Raw genomic sequence first — 22,016 nt, 5'->3', positions numbered from 1 at the left:
TAGGATGTCTGCTGGGGGGCTGCAGGAAGGTGGGGTTTTGTTTCAGCTGTAACTGAACGGGGTTGGCAAAATGTTGTCAGGGTTTGCCTGGCCTCAGCCCCGCTCCCTGGCACCCGGAGGAGCGCGGATCCCACTGCAAGCAGCCGCGAGGGGGCCAGTTTCCCCCACGGCGTGTCCGGGGACACAGCGCAGTGGTCGGCTGACACTGTGAAAAGAATCACAGGATGGTTTGGGTTTCAAGGGACCTTAAAGATCATCCAGTTCCAGCCCCCCTGCCATGGGCAGGGACACCTCCCAGTAGAGCAGGTTGCTCCCAGCCCCATCCAACTTGGCTGTGAACACCTCCAGGGTTGGGGCATCCACAGCTTCTCTGGGCAGCCTGTGCCAGTGCCTCACAGCGAAGGATTTCTTCCTAATATCTCATCTAAATCTCCCCTCTTCCAGTTTGAAACTGTCACCCCCCCCGTCCTATCACTACGCTCCCTGGTAAAGAGTCTGGTGGGACGCAGCCCAGGAGAAACGAGCCCAAGCGATGCAGCCCAGGGAGGACACTTTCTGCGCATGTTTTTAAGCCCATTGTGGCTCCTGAAATCAACAGAGAAGAAGATTCCTGTGCAGCCTGGGGAACCATCTTGTCCACATTCTTCCTGGGACCTTCAAAGGAGCTGAGGAATCCAGTTCCCACTAATTTGCTTTGAAAACACCAACCTAACATTGTGAGGGTGGCACGCTGTATTACAGCGGAGGAAAAAACCCACCAGACTGTAGCTACCTTGTTTTCCTAAGACATGAGTTTTTATGGTTTATTAAGACTTACATTTTTAACAATATTATGTTGGTTAATGTCGGAAGATGTTCCTCCAATTGATGAAAATTTCATAGACTGTCCGGGGAAGAAAGAGACCATTTTATGTCCCCTACCAGATGGCCTAAACCAGCTGCTCACTTTTTTCTTTGAACTGCGATTCTAATGACTTCTGTGTCCTTTGAAGTCTGCTGCTGAGCTGCTGAACCAGATGTATTTGCATGATAGTAGCAGAGAACCTTTAACAGTCGAGGACTTGTGCTATTTACCCTCATGGCCACTGCTGGATACTGCGACGTTTGCTCTCATTTGGGGGTCCTGAGGGGTGAGTAAATGCGAAGGCTTTACCAGGCGCTGGTAAAATGTGTCTCAGTGTAATGTTGCTGGCTTCAGTGAATTCTTCCCTAAACCCACGGCATCTTTACCCAGCTCTCGCCTGGTTTTGTTGCTTTATAAACCCCTGCAGCAGCGTCAGCCTGCTTTCAGTCACAGATTTATTAGGGCCTCACAAAAGCGGGGGCTGCTGTCAAAACGCACATTTCAGCACCATTTTAAAAACAGAGGACAAGAAGAAAGGAAGAGCTTTAAATATGTATTAAGAAGCTTTAAAAATAATAAATCACAAAATAAAATGGTGACAAAAGGAACAAAACCAGACAAGGTCCTCGAGTAGGGGTTTCGTAGAAATTTATGCCGAGCAGAGAAGTTGGGAAGGCAACACGGACATTCCTGGCTTTGGAATTTCAAACCCAACACAGCTCCCCAGGTGCTGCAGAGTCGCAGGGCGGCAGCGGGGGTCAGCCGAGACCCCGGCTCCGATGTGGCCACCCCATCGAACGCACCGACGCCGAGGGTGCGGGAAAGGCTTTCCAGGACGGCACAATATGCCAGGAGGCGCTGCCGCAGGGTGGGTGCTGGGGGTCTCCCCACTCTCCATCCCAACCCGGGCCCCGGAGCTGGCCGGTGTGGTGGCAGGGTCCCAACCAGCCCCCGGGTGGTGGCTGCGTTACGCTTGATGAGCTTTCACACCAAAACCACGCCTGCGTTCCTTCTGGCGGTGAGGAAGACCCTCACACAGAGGCTCTGCCGTGGCGCAGGGGGCCACACGCTCCTCTTTTTTACGCCTCCTCTCAGAGCACTCGCAGGATAACAAGCAGCTGCTCTCCCCAGAGCGGCGGCTGGGCTGGGGTGGCAGAGAGCTCTCTAAAATCATCCTCGCGCGATATTAATACGCTTGAGGCTCTCTCTGTGCTACTTGTTTCACTGTGCCTGCCTCAGAAGCCTGTTGGGGACTTTTAGGGAACAAATAATAAAGAATAAGTGGAACGATAAAGGTAAGAAGCAGAGCAATTAGCCACAACCAGACAGCCCGGGGCAAAGAAGAAAGCCAAGGCGATGGCGCCGGTGGCACAGCACGTACTTGTCTTACTCGGGGTGCTCAGTCTGATAAGGAAATGAAAGGAAGGTAAAGCGAGGCAAACCGGAGGCGAGATAGTGTCTCGAGTGAGGTACCAGGCCTTGGCTCCTTTGCCTGGTTGTGACACGGAAGGAGAGGACACCGCGCCCCGACCCTGCGGCTCTCCCGCTCCTTCCTGGGCGACGCCGGTCCCCGCGTTGGCAGCTGTCCCTGTGCAGCAGGGCAGTAACGCTCGGCCTGTCCCCGTTCCAAGCGGATTTCCCAGTCAAGTGGGGCCTTTCAGTGCTTGGCCCCTCTCCCGGGATCCTATTCGCAAGGAAATGGCGGGAGGCCGTCGGTTCATTTGCTGTTACCCATCAGCAAGACATTAATGCCGGGTGAGGTGCGGATGGTCTCTGGAGTAACGTCCGTAAGGCCTCTGCCCCCGCCAGGGACCAGCGGCCGGGATGGCTCCAGGCGCTGTGGCCGCAAACGCGGACGGGCAGTGCCACCTACCGCGGTGCTCCCGGCCGCCGGCACCGCTCCCGCCCCGGGCCGCGCTCAGCACCACCGGGCCCACCGGGCCTGGCTCGGGGCGGGCGGTGGCGGGACCCGGGGCGGTGGTCGCTGCGCGGGGCAGCGGTCACTGTGCGGGGCGGGTGTTCGTGCTTCTCCCGCCGCCCTGTGGGCACGGCCGTGTCCTTCTGGGATGTGAGTGTGCGGGAGCGTCACGGCTGTGAGTGTGTCACGGCTGTGAGTGTGACATGGCAGTGAGCACGACACGGCGGTGAGCGTGACACGGCTGTGAGCCTGACACGGTGGTGAGCACGACACGGCTGTGAGCGTGACATGGCTGTGAGCGTGACACGGCTGTGAGCGTGACACGGTGATGGGCACAACACGGTGATGAGTGTGACACAGCGATGAGCATGACATGGCTGTGTGACACAGCTGTGTGACATGGTTGTGAGCATGATAGCTGTGAGCATGACAGGCTGTGTGACATGGCTATATGACAAGGCTGTGAGCGTGACAGGCTGTGAGTGTGACATGATTGTGAGCGTGACACGGCCGTGAGCGTGACACGGTGGTGAGCACGACATGGCTGTGAGCGTGACATGGCTGTGAGTGTGACATGGTGAGCATGACATGGCTGTGAGCATGACATGGTTGTGAGCATGACACGGCGGTGAGCGTGACACGGCGGTGAGCGTGACACGGCGGTGAGCGTGACACGGCGGTGAGCGTGACATGGCTGTGAGTGTGACATGGCTGTGAGTGTGACGTGGTGAGCGTGACATGGCTGTGTGAAACAGCTGTGTGACATGGTTGTGAGCGTGACAGCTCTGAGCATGACAGGCTGTGTGACACGGCTATATGACATGGCTGTGAGCGTGACAGGCTGTGAGCGTGACACGGTGGTGAGCACGACATGGCTGTGAGCGCGACACGGCCGTGAGCGTGTGATGGCTCTGAGTGTGACACGGCTGCGAGTACGACACCGACACAGCTGTGAGGGTGTCCCCGCTGCCGGCCCCGTGCCCGCCGGACGCACGCCCCCGCCCGCACCCCGCGGCCCTGCGGAGCGCCGCTTCCCGCACCCCGGGGCAGGCCGCGCCCCTGCCCTGGCTGCAGCGGGCGGGCCGGGCCCGGGGCTCCCCCGCCGCTCCCTCCCAGGCTCCTTCGCCGTGAAGAACGAGCCCGCGGGGCGAATGCAGGCCCGAGCGCTGGAGGCCGCGGGGCGGGGGCTCCCCGCTCGCCCCACGCCCCCACAGCCCGGTTTTACCCGAGCCCCGCCCGCGTCCCGCGTCCCCTGGCCCCGCCCGGCCTCCGTAGCCGCCCCCCCCCGCCCCGGAAGTGCTCCGCGTTGCTATAGCGCCGCCGGCGGGAAGGCGGAAGATGGCGGCCATGGCGGTGGCGGGACCGGAGAAGCCGGAGCCGGGCGGCTCCTTCCGCCGTTACCTGGCGCGGTTGGGCACCCTGCGGCCTCAGCCCGGCGCGGAGCGGCCCGACGGCGCCCGCCGCACCGAGCTCCACCTGCTCTTCGACCAGCTCATCTCGGAGAGCTGCGGGCCGGCGCCGGCGGCCGGGCCCAGCCCGCAGGTACCGGGGTGGGGGGGGCGTGAGGCTCTCGCCCCCGTGCGTGAGTGCTGCTGTGGGGGACACGCGTGTGCGTGGCCTTCAAGGTGGGTGTGCAGGCCCTTCCCGAGGAGCGCACACCCACGCGTGGGTGCAGGCTGGCATGGAAGGGCCCGCCGCCATCTCGCCCGGTGGGGACCACCCTGCGGCCCCCCCCGGGCCGGCTCGCTGCAGGCCGAGGGTTTTCCTGCACGTCTTCCCCTCTCCTCCCCGCACCCCTGTTCGCTCTTGCCTTCTCCCACCCGTGGCTCCCTTCCCCACTGCTTTGGGTGACTGGTGAGCTCTGCTGCCCTGTGCCACAACCCCGCCGGGGTCGGCACGCGTGGCCCGCGAGTGCTGGTGGAGGTGGTGGGTGACAGCAGCGAGCGGGCAGGGGGACTCGGCAATTTTTGTAGTCTGCTGTGCAAACAATTAATAGTTTTCAAGTCTTAAAGTAATCCCCTCATGGCTGAGCGCTGTAGTTATGTGGCATTGCTACTGCTTTGCTGGGAACGCACCAAACTTTGTTATCATGCTGTAAACAGCACTGAAGTACCGATTTTTTTTCATTTTATTTCCAGAGTAGACTTTGCATTTTGGAATGAATTGATTTTTTTGGGACAGTGCTCCCCCCCTGCCCTTCTGTTCCCTTTGTATTTTTCTTTTGCCATTATAATTGGCTTTGCTTTTGCTCCAGTGTTTCAATGGTGTGTGAGCAGCGCTCCTGCAGTCTGAATCCGTGTTGGCACATGCCTGCATCGGGGTGAAGGTCTGTGGGGAGATGGAGCTCACTGGAGTTTCATTGGTTTCGTTACGTTATCCGTGGGTATTGATGTTAGTGGCAGCCACATGCAGATCTGGTTGTGCCATCAAAGTCTTAGCTGACGATGTGGTTTCCACCCTAGCTTTGTAGTCTCTAAATAATAAACCGAGGCTTTCTTTTCCAGGATGTTTGTGTTCTGCTTGTCCAAGCCTGTCAGCTGGTTCACCTTGATCAGGAACATCTTGTCAGCAAAGTTTGTCAGCTTATTCATCACTTACTTAACAGATTTCAGGTACAAAAAGCTTGGCCTTGTCCTTCCTTTCCCTCTGTGCAGGCTCCCTGGTCCCCCACGAAGCCAGGGAGGCCTCCTGTCTTTTTGTGGGGCTATGGAGCCGACCTTCACGCAGAGCTTCTTGGATTTTCACTGTATTGCTTATCTGTTCTTAGCTGAGGTTCTGATCTGTGGCTCTAGCACAGTTCCTCATGTAAAACCAGCTCTGGGTTGGGAGTGATAGACCGTTGGAAGCCCTCTTGGCTGTGGGACACTGGTGTTGATTTATCCCGTTCTTAAGTGTGGCTGGTGCTGTGCAACTTCAACAGCGGAGTCTGTAACCGCTGTGTCTGGGGGTACATGGTGCTGTTTTCTTGACCCCAGCCCTTTTCTGTCACAACAGGTGACGGTTGATGAGCAGAACCTGGATTTCCTTCTCGCCTACTGCATCTCTGCTCTTAAGCAGTGCAACTCGTGGACGCACGTTGAAATTCTGCAAGCCTTAGCAGCTCTTGTTTACAATAATGGGCCTAAATGCCAGAAGGTGAGTTTGCAAGTGAAGAGAAAGTAAACACAAAAATATTTGTTCCCTTTTTGCTGTTTCTACTACTTTTTTATTCTTTCTTTCGGGGTGGGAGGGGGAATCACACTCTCAAATTGCCGTACCTTTCACACTAAGATTAGATCCCATTGAAGTAGTGACTGATAGTTATGGAAAAGCTGAATTTCAGGTGTCATAGGTGCTTATACTAATAATCAAGAGAAAACCAGATTCTTGCCGTGGCGAACACCTCTCTCCCTGCAGGCTGTAGCTGTAGGCACCACTCGTTACCTGGCTTGAGCCCAAGGCACGCTATTAAAGAAGGGCACCAGACTCAGTCTGCGGACAGACCGCCCTGGTGTGTCCGTGTGTCGGGCAGGAAGAACACGGGGAGCTTCAGATCGCACGTTACTCAGCAGGCTCCGCTGAGGGTCCTGGAATTTATCCTGTAACCAGATCTAGAGCGTGCGGTGGGCTCAAAGCCGTTTCAAAGCGGAGGCTCTCAGGTACCAGTCCTGAAGTCTGCACGAAGCTCCCCGTTGCTGCAGCGTGACTGGTGGTGTTTGGTGCGTTGGATTCTCCTGCTGTCACCAGCTCTTGGCAGCTTGCAGAGCAGGGTCTGCTGTCGGGCTGCAGCGCGGCGTGCTGATGCTGACGGTTTGGGAGCTGCCAGCTTGCGTGGGTTTGTAGCCTGTGTAACCACAGCAGTTTGGTGCTAACTTTGTGTCTGGGAAGAAAGCATGGACTTGGGACCCAGTCTGAACTATGCTCATGATTGATACCTTTTTTAATGCAAAATAAGAGAACTTTGGACATTAAGATTTTCCTGTAATTTTTTTATAAACGTGATCTGTCTGTGGCACCTGGCAAATCTCTTTTTGTAGCATAGAAACGTTTAGCTGCCCAACAGAAGAACCAGGAAGCTGAGGGACGAGCACTGACCCCTAATGCCTTTTGGTGGTTTGTTTTAGTACCTCCCGGATTTGCTGGGCCAGACTGGGCTCTTGGTGCAGTTCAGTGATTCTTCTCAGCCAGACGTGGAACTCAGGAGGGCAGCAGTACACAGCATGGCAAACCTCTGTCTCGGGTGCGTACGAGCCTTTCCGGAGGGTGGAGTGGATGCTTTAGAAGATGCACATCTGACAGCGCTGCTCTGCTCTGTTTGTGCTAGAACAGCAAATTCGGGACCAGTACGGTGTACATGCGTGAATTTGAAATGTAAAACTTTAGTGCTCCAAGGTGATGAATCATCTGTATAAAACCATAAACTCTCAGTCTTCCAGAAATAACGTTGCAGAGGTTAGTTTAGGGAAGAACAGAAAGAGCGCTTGCTGTCTGGTGGCTGTGGCCATTCTTTGGGTTAATTTTGCGTAAGAAATGGTCAGCTACAAGCCTTTACAGTGATTGTCTGTTAGTCTTTTGCAGTTCATCCATTTTTCCATTCCACATGTAAATATGCTGGTGCCACAGCAACATCAAATCTTCATTAGCTGCTGTGTGGGAAGAATTTTGACTAACCAGACTGTGGGCAAGCAGGCACTTGATAAAAGCAATAGATATTTGGACTTGCTGTAAAGAGTTTTTTCGGTTGGTAGTTCCCCTGAACAGATGGCTTGTTTTTTTTTTTTATAAAACAAACAAACAAAACAAACCCAAACAAACACAAAAGCTTGAAATTTCAGCACTTCTAGATGAAGTCTGAAGAACTAATTAGTGCAAATAAATTCAACCCCTGGCAGTTTGGGGCATGATGATTTTTCTGTGTGGAGAGTTGGGATTGTTTAGCCTGGAGAAGAGAAGGCTCAGTGAGGCTCTTCCCGTGTATAAATACATGAGGACAGGGAATGAAAAAAACAGAGCCAGACGGGTCCCAGTGGTGCCCAGTGAAAGGACAAGAGGCAATGGGCACAAACGGAAATACAGGAAATTCTGATTAAACATAAGAAAAAAAAGAAAAAAGTAAGGATTGTCAAACACTGGAACTGGTTGCCCAGAGAGGCCATGGAGTCTCCGTCCTTGGAGACAGTCAAAACCTGACAGGACAGAGTCATGGGCAGCCTGCTCTGGGTGACTCTCCTTCAGGCAAGGGCTTGGACTAGATGCTCTCCAGAGGTCCCTTCCAACCTCGGCTGTGCTCCAGTTCTAACTTTAGGAAAATCACTTGCGTTATTAGTTTTCCTGTGGGTATTATCAAACATGGGTTGATGGCTTGAAGTAATTAAATGTGCTGGAACCAGGTGCTTGGGAATCCGTTACAAAAGAATTTGCTTAATGACTCTAAATCCACGGCAACAACGGCCAGCTCTTACTAAATGGCACTCAGGGTAGCAGAGATGAGGTGATGCAGTGCCCTCTCTCTGTGCGCTAAGTCAAGTGGATATTGAAATGTTTCAGCACATGAAGGTTGCCCGGACGTCATCGAAACTAGGGAAATGGCAAAAGTCATTCTAGGCCCTTTTCAATGCCAAATTTTGCCTAAAAAAAACCATTTATGAGTGTGACAGCTTGTTTAGCTGTGCTTGGAGGGTCATTGTGATGGAGAAGGTGGGCACAGAAAGTGTAAGGCACTCTCTGACGGGAGCTCTTGGTGCAGAAGGTTTCCTTTGGGTCTTCACGGTGGTGGAGCTGATCCCTTTCGAAGTGCCACCTGCCCGGCTGGGGCTGTGCTCCTCAGCCTGGCAGAGGGCTTGGATCTGAGTTTGTGTGATCCATTGGCAGTCTGTAAACCAGCCATTTGTCGTCTCCCGCTTCAATTTTAGCGTGCCCGGGCAGCCGTACTTGGATGAGTCCTACCGAAGTGTCTGTTTTCAAACTTTCCTGAGTGTTCTGCAGTCTTCAAAAACCGCTGATGTAGACGACATCACTTTTTGCATGGTCAGTGGGAGTCTAATTGTGTGGAATACTGGACTAATTAGGGGATTGTGCTGCTGGAATATATGAAATTTGGAATATTGTCAGTAGAGATTTTGCCTACTTTTGTGATATAATTTGCCTAATTTTTTAGTCCAATTTTTTTTTTTTTAAAATAAACACGCTTAAGTAACTGTCCTAGTAATTCTGTTGAGCAAAACCGTAATTGCCTGGAAGATCACTTGAAAGATGTAAACCTTCCGTGGTTTGGGCAGGAGAAGTAAGTAATTCTGTGTTTTGGTTTTCAGCTACTGCAAAATGCACTGAAAGGTATCCAGTCGCTTCTCAACGGTGGGAAGATGAAACTCATGCAGACTGACCAAATTGGATCTCTTCTTGCAGCCTTAAAGGTAAGTACTTAAAAATCCCCCTGGAGACAAAGGCAGACCCTGGAAGGTCACAAGCCCGACTGGAAATGGGTGAACACCTGAGTGAATACACCGTAAACCTTCGTGCGTCAGAAAGGGGCAGAATGCTCACGTGTTCGTTGCTGTTGTAGAAATGTATGTTTCACGGACTGCCAGGCCTGAGCCTAGAAATGCCCGCGGCCTTGTACCCGGCTCCGCTGCCGCAGTACGATGAACGCTCGCCCGTCCGACAGGAGCCGTCGGAACCGGCCGCCCTGAAGCAGACGGGGGTAAGCTGAAGGTGTGCTGGTCCTGCGGCGCGCCTGCGGTTCATCCTGTGCGTGGTTGTCACGGTTGTGCGTCGCCTGGCGCGGTGTTAGTGGCTGACAGGCTGCTTGTGCTCGCAGCCTGTGGTGCGTTTCACCTTCTTGGCTTTGAAGGTATCGAGTATAAATCTCTGCACTGAGTAAAACTGCTTTGTAAACTGGGATGAGGAGAACAAACGGCTCTGCAGAGGTGGGTTTTTCTGAGCTAAGCTGCGTGCATCCGTTCCTCCTCTATAGCCAAGAATTCGTGGCCGGCAGGCGTGGGACTGGTGTGTGCAGACTAGCCAAAGCGTTTGATTTTGTAGGTTACATTTTCTCTCCTAACACTTGCGCAACTGTGGCTCTTTCTTAGGGAAGTCAAGTCCATCCGCAGTCTGATTTCCTCCCCCCTCGCCCGCCTGTCCTGCTTAGTCCTTCTACAGGTTATTTTTTAACCCTGCAAACATTTTGGGTTACCGATTATCTGAAAGACATTAGAGAAAATAAATTGATGTAGTCATGTTGACTTGTTTCTTTTTAGGTGTTAAATACCTACTGTAAATCTAAAAGAACTGCTGTTCTTTAGTTGCTGTTGTGTGAAGTATGATTTTTAATGTTTTGTTGGAAACCTTTTGCCTTGCTAATGAAGAGGCCAAAGCTTAATTTTTGAGGTTATTCAGATATAAACTGCTTGCTTACGCTAAGGTATTATGGCACTGGTGTCACTGTTGCTACATATGAGCAGAATTTGCCAACTCTCAGACACTAAAGGCGTGCTTGTTTCCATATGTACAGCATTGCACGTACAAATAATCACACTTATGTGCAGTATCATTGCCTCAGACTAATGCTGAAGGCTGTGAAACTCTTGGTTAAACGAAATCTCAACTAAAATCTCCTTGGGAAACGTGTATAATTTGATGTTGATGCACTGTACAGAGGGCATGGCTTGTTATGTTAAACTCTGCTTTTATTGTGGATTAGCAATTAGTTTTGCTTTCAGATGAGACCTTTTTCCCTTAGTAAAAGCTTTGCAACCATAAAATATTTGCTCATCTTTCTAGAGACTATTTCAGAAGATTAAAAAAAATTTTTTTTTATCTTAAAACAGAACCGAAGAAAAAAGTTCAAAGGGAAACAAAGGAAGGCAGAGTTTGGGGAAGAAGGAAGAGAAGATTTGGGTGATGCAGGAAATGAATCGATCCTTGGGGCAGAGATGGCAAAATTACAGCTGGGGGATGTGCAGACCAGTCCTTGTTCGGACCCGCAGACCCGAGGGTCGGATGCTGCACGCGTGCCCGCCGGGAAGGATCCCTGGTCTTCGCTTTGTGCTGGCTGGAAAAGGATCAGCAGCAGTGAGTCGGAATATTCTGATGCTGAAGGTGGAATACAGAGCAAAGTGAGGTGATTGCTGTTCCTGTAAACACGAAGCGCGGCAGCAGGCGTGCTGTTGTTCAGCACCGTTTCAGCTCGCCTGTCGTGCTGCAGCATGCCCTTCGTTCCTGTGGGTCTAGCGCCAGTTTTACACATGTGCAGATTCTTACGCTTCCACAGGGTCCTCGTGCCTTGTTCTTAATCAAAACTGTTGAGGAAATCACTTTCCCTTTTGATGTGGCGATACAAGAAAACTGGAAGTCAGTAATTGGTGTTGGTTTGAGAGTAAATTTGTTCTTCCTCTTCCTGTCCTCCTAAAAAATTCCTTCTCACAGCTAGCCACTAATGTACGTGAAAGAGATTAAGTCCATTACTTTTCAGTGCTGCTATTTCATTAATCTTTTTGTTTGCCTTTAAGATCTTATCAAGCCAATGTTCGTCAAGGGGCTCTAGCCTGCTTCCTCTCTGCTGTGAAATCGATAGAAAAGAGAGTTCTTTATGGCTACTGGTCAGCGTTTGTTCCTGATGCACCCGGTATCGGCAGCCCCCAGTCAGTGTCCTTGATGACTATTGCTTTAAAGGACCCGTCTCCAAAGGTGAGGCAGTTCTGAGTAGAAAAAACATTGTATTTTCCTATGTTAATCCTAAGAGTTGTCTTCTCTGGCCTTCAGTAAGTACTTTGGCTATGCCACCTGCCTTGCTTGGTCACTGTACCACGAGAAATGAAAGAGGATGGGCTGGTTAAGGAAGCAAAGGATTGGTTGTGTGCTGCTTAAAGTTATGAGGAAAGCGAGTTGGAGCTGAATTTTCCCTTGCTGGAGAAAGAGACTTTCTTAAATTTTAAAATTCTCCATCAGCTCGAAGGAGATGTTAAAAGTGGCTAAGAGAAGCGTTTTGTCATTTCAGACCCGTACCTGTGCTCTTCAAGTTCTCTCGGCCATCCTGGAAGGTTCGAAGAAGTTTCTTTCCGTTGCTGAAGACGCTACTGATCACAAGAGAGCTTTTACCCCCTTCTCTGTAACTATTGCTTCTAGCATCCGGGAGCTGCACCGCTGCCTGCTGCTGGCCCTGGTGGCAGAGTCCTCTTCTCAAACACTGACACAAATAGTCAAGGTAACTGCTGTAAATGTTTCAGATGCTGCCCAAGAGATGGTGTTGGTCTCTAGACGAGCTCTCTAAGACAGATTGCACAGAAATTATTGTAGCTGTTGAGGACTAGGGTGGTGGTGGGAAATAGACTGTTGCTGTCTCACAAGGCTGCGTTGACTGAGTCTTCCTGCAGAGCCCTAGGTTTCCTTTTCTCTTCAGCACAATTCTCTTGTCCCTGTATTTCATTCATGAAGTCCTTTTGGAGCTGAACAAACCCATGAAATGATGCTGAAGATTCACATTGGCTTTAAAACTGGAATCCAAATTGGCAAAGAAAGCTTTCCATGGGCTATTGAAATTCCTTTATGGTGGGTCACAGTAGTTAAATACTTGTTCTTGGGAGCAGTTTGTAACCAGTTTTCCAACGGCAGATAATTGGGGCGGTCGTTTCCAGGTGCCCTCGAGTAATTAGCAGTCTAAATGACCTGAATTGGGAATGTAAAACCGAGTCTGTTGGAGGCCAGGCTGACACTGTAACCACCGCTCCATGTGTGTTCTCTTGTGTGTTGCAGTGCCTTGCAAACTTGGTTTCAAATGCACCATACAGCCGTTTAAAACCTGGGTTGCTGACAAGAGTTTGGAACCAGATCAAGCCATACATTTGTCACAAAGGTTTGCACTCTGTTTGGCTGGAGCCTCTTTGTCTATGTTGTATCTTAATTCAACATTGGTTATTACAAAATAGTTGTGGATTTCCCCCCCTGCCCTGTGCTTCCTAAATACATAAACATACGTATTTCTGTCAAATTAAACGTTACGATCTGCCGTGTCTGAAAACTGCTGAAGAAGGGTGCTGGCGGGTCAGCGAGATGCTAACGGACTGGCTTTTTCTTCCCCTGCCCTCTTCTTTCTTGCAGATGTTAATGTTCGAGTGTCTAGCCTCACGTTGTTAGGGGCTATAGTATCTGTCCAAGCACCTTTACCAGAGGTGCAGTTACTTTTGCAGCAGCCCAGTTCTTCAGGGCTAAATAACAGTGGTAGCGCAAGCCCTCACCGTTTGAACTCCTCTGAGCAGTGGAGGAAAGCCCTCCCCTCAGAAGGGCAGCCGCCAGATCCTCCGGCGGGATGGACGTCTTCAGAGCCGTGTTGGCTTCTCCGTCTCTGCGTTTCCATCATCGTTCTGCCCAGAGAGGATTCCTGTTCCGACAGCGACGCGAACTTCCCGTCCTTGTCCAGCGTGTATGAACCGTGTCCCCTGCGGCTGGAGTCCCTGCAGGTGGGGACGAGCGGCTTGGTACAATGTCACGTTGCCTCGGTCGTGGGTTGCCTTCGCCCCTCGCCCTTTCCGTGAGATCTAAAGCCTTTGCTAGCGCAGCGTGTCTGAGCTGCTGTGACTGGGAGAGCAGTGACCGTTTGATTCCGTGCCTGTGGCCACGGCAAAACCAACCGTCCCATAGTAAACCTGCTGCAGCAAGTTCACCTGACTGGGATTTTTGTTCCCTTCGCTGGTTTTAAGTGGGTTTTGGTCGTGTGTGCTGGCATCTGGTGAAGGCTTTAAGTCTTCCCCACGCAAACTCCTCCGTACAGAATGTAAATTAAAGTGTTCCTAGAAAACAGTGGGGGAAAAACCAGTCAAAGAACAGTCTGCTAGGAACTACGGAGTGACTAAAGGAGTACCTGGGAGTGGTGAGACTTGGCCTTGTTTTTCTTCGTGTAACCACAGAAAATCGTGAGGTTTTTGTAACTTGCGTCCCAAGGACTCTCACTCTTTTTCTGGAACAACAAATATTCGTTAAATCCAGCTTCACAGAGCGCAGCAGCAGTGTTACAGGAGATGGAGAATGTGTTGCTCTTACAGGCGCTCTTGCCTAGTTTTTTAGCTACAGGAGACCTCACTTACAGTAAATAATTCATTCTGTTGCTACCCGATAGTGCTTTTGTGGCCCTTCTTTGAACAAGATAATGGAACAGGGAGGTTTTTAATTAGCTCTAGTATTCTAGAAGTTGTGCTGCAAGGTGTATCTGTTACCTCAGAGTTGAGTATATGGTCCCAGTGTTGATCGGCCCATTAACATCCTCTGTGTGTGTATCTGGGGTATTTTGGTTTAATAGAAGAACAAAACACTGAATGGGATTTCTTTTGTTTGTGTTTAGGTGTTGGCTCTCCTTGTAAAAGGCTATTTCTCCATGGCTCAGAGCTATTTCCTAGAACTTGGAGAAGTGGCTTGCAGGTGCATGGAAGAAATGGATCCGTCCGTTCAGCTTCATGGAGCCAAAGTAAGAGCATGAGGAAACATCAGCGTTGTTTTACCGAGTCAATTTTATCTATCGGTGTGCTTTGCAAATACAGATGAGTCCTGAGGGGCGTCAGAGCATCTGCGTGCGTGTGGTGTAGCACACCGTAAAGAGCTGGTGCCTGCTGCAGCTCTTTGGGAAGGGCAGTACCCTGACACTTGGAGAAAGGCACCTTCTGCTTCCAATCTTGAATTCTGAGCAGAATTTGGTTGATCTGCTGAGTCACGGGGAAGCTTGGGAAATGCAAGGACTCTGATAACGCTGTCCCTTCCCTGACAGCATCAGCTGGTGCAGGAACTGTAGCCTGGCACCCAAAGGAAAGATTTCCTCTCTGCACAGCAATTTGTTATGCTGTTCTAGCTGGAAACTTCATGTAAGAAAGGCTTTTCCTCTAATTTCTTCACTAGCAGGGATGGAATAGAGTCCAAGGCAATACTGAATCTTTTATTTTTGGTCCCCTGGGTAAGTAAGTGTAGTCCTGGGTAAAGGTTGCTGTAGTTCCGTGGTACTTGAGTCATCCCTGGTGAAGACCCTAGTTGCTTTTTGTTTCCTTGCAGCTTCTGGAGGAGCTGGGCACCGGAGTGCTACAGCAGTACAAACCTGACTCGGCTGTTGCCCCTGATCAGAGGGTACCTGTCAGTGTGGTGAGTGTGTGGGCTCCCTCGCAGATTCCTCTTCGTTGAGCTGCTCTTCTTGAGCTCTGCAGTCACTGGCATGGATACAGATAAACCCAGTGCAGGGAAGCAGAAAGGGAATCCGTACCCTGCAGCTTTGTAGGTGCTGATGTGTACGGGTTTTGTGGACTTCCTGCGTTATTTTGGTGTTTGGTTTTGTCTGCAGGCAGGTGTGTTGGTTTTTTTCGTTGGTTTTCTCTTACATGCTGTTAACCCTGCCTCTCTGCCTTTGCTCACCCCTCCCCTTCCTGCCTGCTTCCAAAGCTGGAAGAGCAGCGCCGATTTTGCACGTGTCATTACCGCTGCATGACACCTAGACAGACGCTTTTAGAGTTTTGATGAATTTGTGTGGTTACAAGAGCCAGCCTGCCTGTTCTGGCTGCTCACGAGTGCAGAGAGAGTGGCCAGAACCATAATACGTGGGATTTCAGGAAAACCCATGGTTTGAGGCTGGCTGTTGGATGAGTTTGCAGAAGCTGAGCAACTGGCAGTCTAGCAGTAACGTAGGTCTGTTTAAGTTTTTTGCTTCTGTGAACAGAAGGTGAGTTTAAAAGTGTCTTTGGCATATGCTAAGTTTCGAGCCGGTCACCAGTGACCCTGCAGGATGGGAAACGTCTCCAGCAGCACCAAGTTCCTGTTACTTGATATGAATGTAAATTCTTAGGCAAATGAAAATACCCAGCTGTGTGGATTCAAGAGTGGAATCGTAATTCTACTTGGTGCAATCTAATCTGAGTGTATGTGGCCGTGAGAAGGAAACAAACAGAACTTAGTGACTAAGTACTTGATAGCGGCACTAAAATACCTTTAAAATGTTTCTGAATGCTCAGTACTTTGGGCTTCCAAACAGTGGTAATCGCTTTCACGCATGATGACGCTGCCTGCTGTAAGTGTGTGTTAAAGATGGTCCTAGGAAAAGGCAGTCTGTTGTAGAACTCGGGTGTAAACCTGGCTGCTTCTCCTGCAGGTTGTCACTTTTTGGACGATGGTGTTAAACGGCCCTTTACCTGGCATTCTTCAGAGCTCGCCACACGCGACTCTTCAGACGAGCGCCTGCGATGCCCTGTCCTCTATCTTGCCGGAAGCTTTCAGCAGCCTGCAGGTGAGAGCACACTCCTTTAAGCGCGGCATTTTTACCTGCTGAGGCTTTGGTCTTGTCTGCAGGTTACAGTAGTGTAAAGCCTTTTAAAACTTGTAAGGAGAGGGTAGAGAAACCTTCCAGAACTTCTTTTTTTTTAACATTCTGAACAAGTTGTGACTATTGAAGGCTGGAGAAGGCAATGTTGAGAGTAATGAGTCTGTCAAAACAATTAAACTGTGGGTCACAGAAGCTGTTTGACCCTGCCATGAATACTCAGCCTTGGCAATGGTGCACAGGAGATGGAGGGCAAGAATTTCATTGCAGGAGGGAGGGGTGAAGGGTTGTTATTTTGCTGGTCAAGTCTCTGAACAGACAGCTGAGCTAACAGCCGTGGACTGACGTTGTTCACCGATTTGCATGCAGGTTTTTTTTCTTTTGGCTGGCTTTTAAACCACTGATTGCCCTGGCAGAAGCAAACAAATGGGTTGGCCTTACTCCCCTTTCGCAACGTGAAATAGGCTCGTGGACATGAAAGCCTTGGCAGTGTATCCCCGCTGCATTGTGCAGCTCCTTCTGTGTCACTGTGCCCCTCTTGGTGGGGAGTGCTCTGCCAGATCTCATGTGCCCGGGAATCGCTAGTACAGCAGTATCTCTGGAATTCTCCGTCTGGCTTCTCCAAGTACAGCCTGTACTTCATCACCCTGTACTTTGATCCCGTACGCTCGTGGCCACGTGGGGTCAAGTGGGTGCCCGCTCTGACCCTTCGCTCTGGTGAAGCAAAGATTTTGGTCATGGGCTGGTAAACTGACAATCTGGGCAGGATGAACTTAACCTGCCTGGCTGTCCTTGCTAATGAGGGGGAAAGAGTGAAGCAGGACAGGGAAAGGCAGCCCATCCAGTGTGGTTTACCTCTGATGGGCCGTGCCTTCTGCCTTCGGGTGATGGTTAATATTTTGGTTTCCTTGGTGGTCTTCTCTAACAGCAGCAAGATCATATTTGCTGGGAGCATTCCCGTTCCCTGTGTGGCATCCCGAAATGCCGGTCAACTAAAGAAAAGAGTGTGCTCTGAACAGTTGCTTCTGTAGCTTCCACCTATTGGGGTCTTTCAGAGTGTCTGTCAGCTGTCTTGCTGGGTGGGACGGAGATCTCTTCAGCTGGTGGCTGTGGCTGCTTGTCGTTGCAGAATGACCGGCAGATCCTGTGCGTCACTCTGCTGCTTGGCCTGAACCACCGGGAGAACCCCCTGGTAAAAGCTGCTGCCGCCCGCGCGCTTGGAGTCTACATCCTCTTCTCTTGCCTTCGACAGGTCGGCACTGGCCTGTCTTATTTCGAGTGATTTTTATAATTTGATGAGCCGTAAGGGGCGTGAGTTCTTTTGGAATTAATTGGCCTTCCTTCTCGCTTTTGGTTGTGTGGTGAGCAGAACCAGCGCAGTTTTAGGTGAGGTGAAGCAGAAGCCGGAGTGCCTTGTAAGTGAGAGCAAAAGGAGGGAGGTCGGGATCTTCCCCGAGCTGTCAGGGACAGAAGTGGGAGAGGGAAGGTTGGCACAAAGGAGCTGCAAGAGGTGAGATAGAGCGGGGAAGGTGGGAACAACTGTACAGCGCTCCGTAGAGTTTAACAGGCTTTTGGTGTGAAGACTTCAGTTTTGCTTAAAACTCAGAATTAAACCTTATTTAGAGAAAAATGCAGGTTTGTTTCCACAAAAGAACCCCAGAACTTGGCTTGTCTGAGCCAGAAGATGCTGGGTTTTGCAATGTGGCCTTAAATGAGAGATTGTAACAAAAAAAAACAAAACAAAAAAAGATGCAGTAGCTGACATTGAGATTTGATTCCAAAACATTTTGAAAGAAAACCCTTTACCATAGGCAAGGGAGCGAAAATGGAATGTAATGTGCCACAGAAGGGAAGATCAGACCAGGCAGCTCAACAGGGAGGGTGGAGAAGCAATTACTTAAGAGTGGGATTTGTGGAGTATAAGGCTGACGGTCCAGGTAATTATGCTGAAATGCAAAGTAATTAAAGCGCCAATGAAATGCAATAATACATTGCAACCTTTCAGCAGGAGCCACCCAAAAGAGTGGTGAACTTGGTCAGCATGCAGGCTCAGGCTGTTAATTAAAGTTCAAACAAAGCTGTACAGAGAGCACCCCAGACGCGTTGAAAGTTGTCGCCTAAAAAAGAGGGGTGTGTGAGCAGAGCTGCTCTCTGTGCAGGTATCGGTTTCCTTAGAAAAGCCAGAATGTACCTGGAATTACTACGGAAAGCACCTGGGGTTTTAAAACTTCCGAACTTTGCGGCGGTTTTTGCTCTTACAGGACGTGATGTTTGTGGCAGACACGGCAAACGCTATTCTGGATTCCCTGCGTGACAAGTCTCCGAACGTCCGTGCCAAAGCAGCTTGGTCCCTGGGCAACCTGACAGACACTCTGATCATCAACATGTGCGTAAGCACGCCTTGGCCTGCAGAACTCCCCTCTGCCCCGATTCCTGTAGCGTCAGACAGCGGGTACTGGGTCAGCTTGGTACCAAAAAAGCCCAAATGTCGCTTGGACGCTTCTTTTTAACCGCTCTTCAGCGTGTGACGCTGTGTTAGAAGTGTCCTGGATCCGTCTGGGGCTGAGTTCTGCTGCACTGCTGGGGTTTAGGCCTTTCTAATCATTAGGTCTGGAGCAGATTCCAAGTTTACTTTTCACTTTTCTATTTTTTCTGTGTTGCTTTGTGTAATTGCATGTTCCCTGGTTTACTTTCAACGTGTCACAGACGTAAAATTAATAAATATTTAACACTTTCTCAAGCCCAAGACAGAAGGAAGTCTAACCCACTGTTACACTTTTAACAGGAGAAATAGTTGTCATATATCCCTGCTGCAGGATTGCCTCGGAGCAATTCGTTGCCCTCTGTTTTTTATTACAGGCTTAATGCCTTGCTAACCAGCTCTCTTGCATTGATAGTTTGGTTTTAAATTAATAAACGTAGCGGTCACATGTAGTAAGGTCTGCCTTACATATTAGCCCTCTCAAGAGTGGAGGTGGGTCATACGCCTTTGTGAAGGCTTGTGCCCCATCTTTGGGGATGGGTCAGCCGAGCTGCCCGTTCACAGTGCGATCCTTCCGCCAGGGAAACGATGGGACAAAGTTTTCAGGAGGAAATTTCTGATCTGCTGCTGCTGAAAATGTTACAGGCTGCGACTGAAGCGTCCAAGGACAGAGACAAGGTATGACTGAGGGGAAGGAGGGTGGAGTTATCACAGCGTTTTTATTAAAAAACAAAACAAAACAAACAAACCCTCTTGCATTTTTACTTTAAAAAAAAGGGAAAAAGGCCCCAGTTACCGTTGGGGGTGTTTTGCCCCAGTGGATGGGGAGCTGCAGCTCAGCATCCTCTCTTGAGGGGCGGGTGTTTGGAGGTTTCCCGTGGCGTTCGACCTGCAGGGCGTTTGCTCGTGCTTTTCCAGAGCGCTGGAGGAGTGTTTTCGTTGGCTGCTTTTTGTTTTCAGGGGGACCACTGGCACAGAATGGTCTTGCTGGTGGCATTTAGGAAGTTGCCATCTGATAAGACACCAGATGGGTCCAAATGTTGGCTCTGAGCGTGGTTTCGTAGCAGGCTTGACGAAAGCTTTGCCTGTAAGCTGAAAGCCAGAGTTGGTGGGGTTTTTGTGTGTGTTCCAGGTAAAGAGTAACGCGGTCCGGACCCTTGGGAATGTGCTTCACTTCCTCCAGCCGTATCACGTAGCGAACCCCAGGTTTAGGGAAGCCATCGAGGAGTCTCTTCAGGCCCTTATTTCTACTGTTCAGAGCGAGGCCACTATGAAAGTGCGCTGGAATGCTTGTTACGCGCTGGGGAATGTGTTTAAGAACCCTGCCTTGCCACTCGGTGAGTCACTTGTCCCCCTGGCTTTGGATTTGCACAGCAGGTTGTGGTTTCGATGATAAAGTCTCTGTTACAAACGTGCTGGGGAAGAGGGAGAAAGCAAACTGAGCTGAATCTTGCTGCCGTAGCTTTCCCAAAACTCTTGCCGGTGAAATGGGCTCCGACCCTGCGAATGCTGATACGGGCTTTACTGTGCTGTGTTCAGCTGGATCTGTCATGTTAGAAAAGAGGGTGAGGGTGGGATTATAGCTGTGAACGGATGCGAAACGTCACTTTTCCTCTTAGAAAACTGCAGAAGATTAACCGGTTTTAACTCGTCTTTCATTTCATAACTCCTGATGCTCTCATTCAGACCAGAATAAATACAGTAAAAGTAAACCCATCAAGTATTTAGGAGATGCATTTACAGTTTTGTACATGTTGACTGGTTGAAAAGGGGGTTTGGGGCTCTTTTCTTTTTCAGGAGAGGCTCCTTGGACCACGCAAGCCTACAGTGCCCTGTCCTCAGTAGTGAAGTCCTGCAAGAATTTTAAAGTCCGCATCAAATCGGCCATGGCCCTCTCCATCCCTAGCAAGAGGGAGTGCTACGGCTCCACTGAGCAGTTCTGCCAGATCTGGAGCGCCTTGGTGGTGGCCCTGCAGAAGAGCGAAGACACCGAGGACTTTCTGGAGTTCAAGTACAGCGCCAGCCTCAGGACGCAGATCTGCCAGGCTCTGCTGCATCTGTTGGGCCTGGCCAAGAGCACGGACCTGCCAGTCATTTGGGAAACCCTCAGGGAAACGGGGGCTGCCCTCAAACCCTACGTCCTGCAGTACCTGAAGTCTGGCAGCGAGGAGGGCGAAGCCGGGCTGCGCACGGACTGGCGCGAGAGGGAGAGAGCCTTGAAAGGAGCTATTGACCATCTCGGGGGCGTAGAGAAACAGCTGGGGGGCAAAGCCAGGGGCAGTGTGTCTGGTTACCTGGAAGGCATCTTGACAGACCATGCCAGTGCCACCCAGTTGACAGAGGCTTAGAAAGAAACGCCTCTTTCGGTGACCAGGGACTGAACCTCTGCCCGGGCGCAGAGAAGGAACGCGGTGCTTCCCCTTGCACAGGGCACCCAGAAGAAAAGCTTCCTGGCGCTGGTATCGAGCAATTTATTCTAAACTTATTAAAGTCATTCATGCCTGAGGGGGAAAAATATGTAGAACGTTTTTTTTGTTATTATTTTTGTGTTTAGTGAACTCTGAAGTTGTCCTCCCCTGGTTTTGTTTGTGCGCTTAACTGGGGCGGTGATACCACTCGGGGAACAAAATGGCTTTTCCTTCTTGGCGTGTTCTACACAGCCAGGCTGTTCTCTCGGCCTATCCAAGAGCACGTTGTTACTACTGCTGCTGAAATCGTTTTTGCAAAGGAGGGGTCTGGAAGAATTCTGGTTTTTCTGGGCACTGCAACTGTTGTCACTCTTGTGTTCCTGCAGTAAACCCCGACATGCCAATCTTGGAGCGCTGGCTTGGAGCAAACACGCTTTGCCTTTGCCTGTCTGCGTTCCTGGTGTCTCCCACCGGGCCTCTGCCTCGCTGCTGCCTTCCAGCATCCTCTAGTCCAAAAACTCGACGTTCCTTGTCTCCAGGGGGATGGTCCTGTGCTGCGTAAGCCAGAAAATCCCACGCCGGTCCTTCGAGGCTGGACTTTTGCCTCGTCAAGCGATGCCCCCGCCCTGGGGCCCTGTCCCCCTTCTGTGGGCAGGGCAGCGCGGCTCTAAACCGCCCCTGGGTTTGCTTCTGGTTCTGGAGTTCTGTCCCCTGCCCCTTCCTTCAGCCGGGTGGGACTTGCTCTGTTTGCTGGGCAGGACGGAGCTCGCTGATGCTGCTGGGGACAAATGGGCGCCCTAAGGAGTGAGCCGGTCTGTGGGGCCCTTAGAGCGAAGTGCCTGCTCCTGACCTCGGGGGGATGTTGGAACAGGGCACGGGGCAAGCCCTGCCTGTCGTAAAAGCCCTTTGGGTGGGCCCTATCCTGCCTCAGGAGGACCCCTGGCTGCGCTTCAAGTTACAGATCTGCACTTAGCTGATACTTGCTCCTTTTCTCTCTCTTTGGCTGCTCCAATGATACCTGCATCCCTCCGAGTTTCCCCCATCCTGAGACAAGTCTGTGTTTTACAGCTGCGGCTGCCTCTGGAAGAAATCTGCCCCGTTAC

At 50.9% G+C, this 22,016-nt stretch overlaps 1 protein-coding gene across 1 annotated transcript; it reads left to right on the top strand.

Moving 5' to 3' along the window:
- The first annotated feature begins 4,109 nt into the window (after positions 1-4,109).
- HEATR6 (HEAT repeat containing 6) lies at positions 4,110-21,020 on the top strand. Its single transcript, XM_086475013.1, has 20 exons — positions 4,110-4,304; positions 5,267-5,374; positions 5,757-5,897; positions 6,866-6,981; positions 8,654-8,768; positions 9,053-9,154; positions 9,304-9,441; positions 10,568-10,860; positions 11,249-11,426; positions 11,737-11,943; positions 12,492-12,591; positions 12,837-13,195; positions 14,074-14,196; positions 14,772-14,858; positions 15,856-15,990; positions 17,153-17,275; positions 18,285-18,409; positions 19,087-19,183; positions 19,638-19,842; positions 20,303-21,020. Exons 1-20 carry the CDS (start codon positions 4,110-4,112, stop codon positions 20,851-20,853), a joined length of 3,498 nt encoding a protein of 1,165 aa, XP_086331139.1. The 3' UTR covers positions 20,854-21,020.
- The last annotated feature ends 996 nt before the right edge of the window (positions 21,021-22,016 follow it).

This window comes from Leptosomus discolor, chromosome 18, assembly GCF_034619465.1.
Source record: "Leptosomus discolor isolate bLepDis1 chromosome 18, bLepDis1.hap2, whole genome shotgun sequence".
Lineage (NCBI taxonomy): Eukaryota > Metazoa > Chordata > Aves > Leptosomiformes > Leptosomidae > Leptosomus > Leptosomus discolor.
Note: the sequence above shows the minus strand (reverse complement) of the source record. Positions and strands in the feature narration are given on the sequence as shown.

Coding starts and splice junctions, on each gene's coding strand:
- HEATR6 (XM_086475013.1), top strand. CDS start 4,110: ATGGCGGTGGCGGGACCGGAGAAGCCGGAGCCGGGCGGCTCCTTCCGC. Junction 14,859..15,855: donor AGAGGGTACCTGTCAGTGTG/GTGAGTGTGTGG, acceptor CTTCTCCTGCAG/GTTGTCACTTTTTGGACGAT. Junction 17,276..18,284: donor TCTTCTCTTGCCTTCGACAG/GTCGGCACTGGC, acceptor TTGCTCTTACAG/GACGTGATGTTTGTGGCAGA.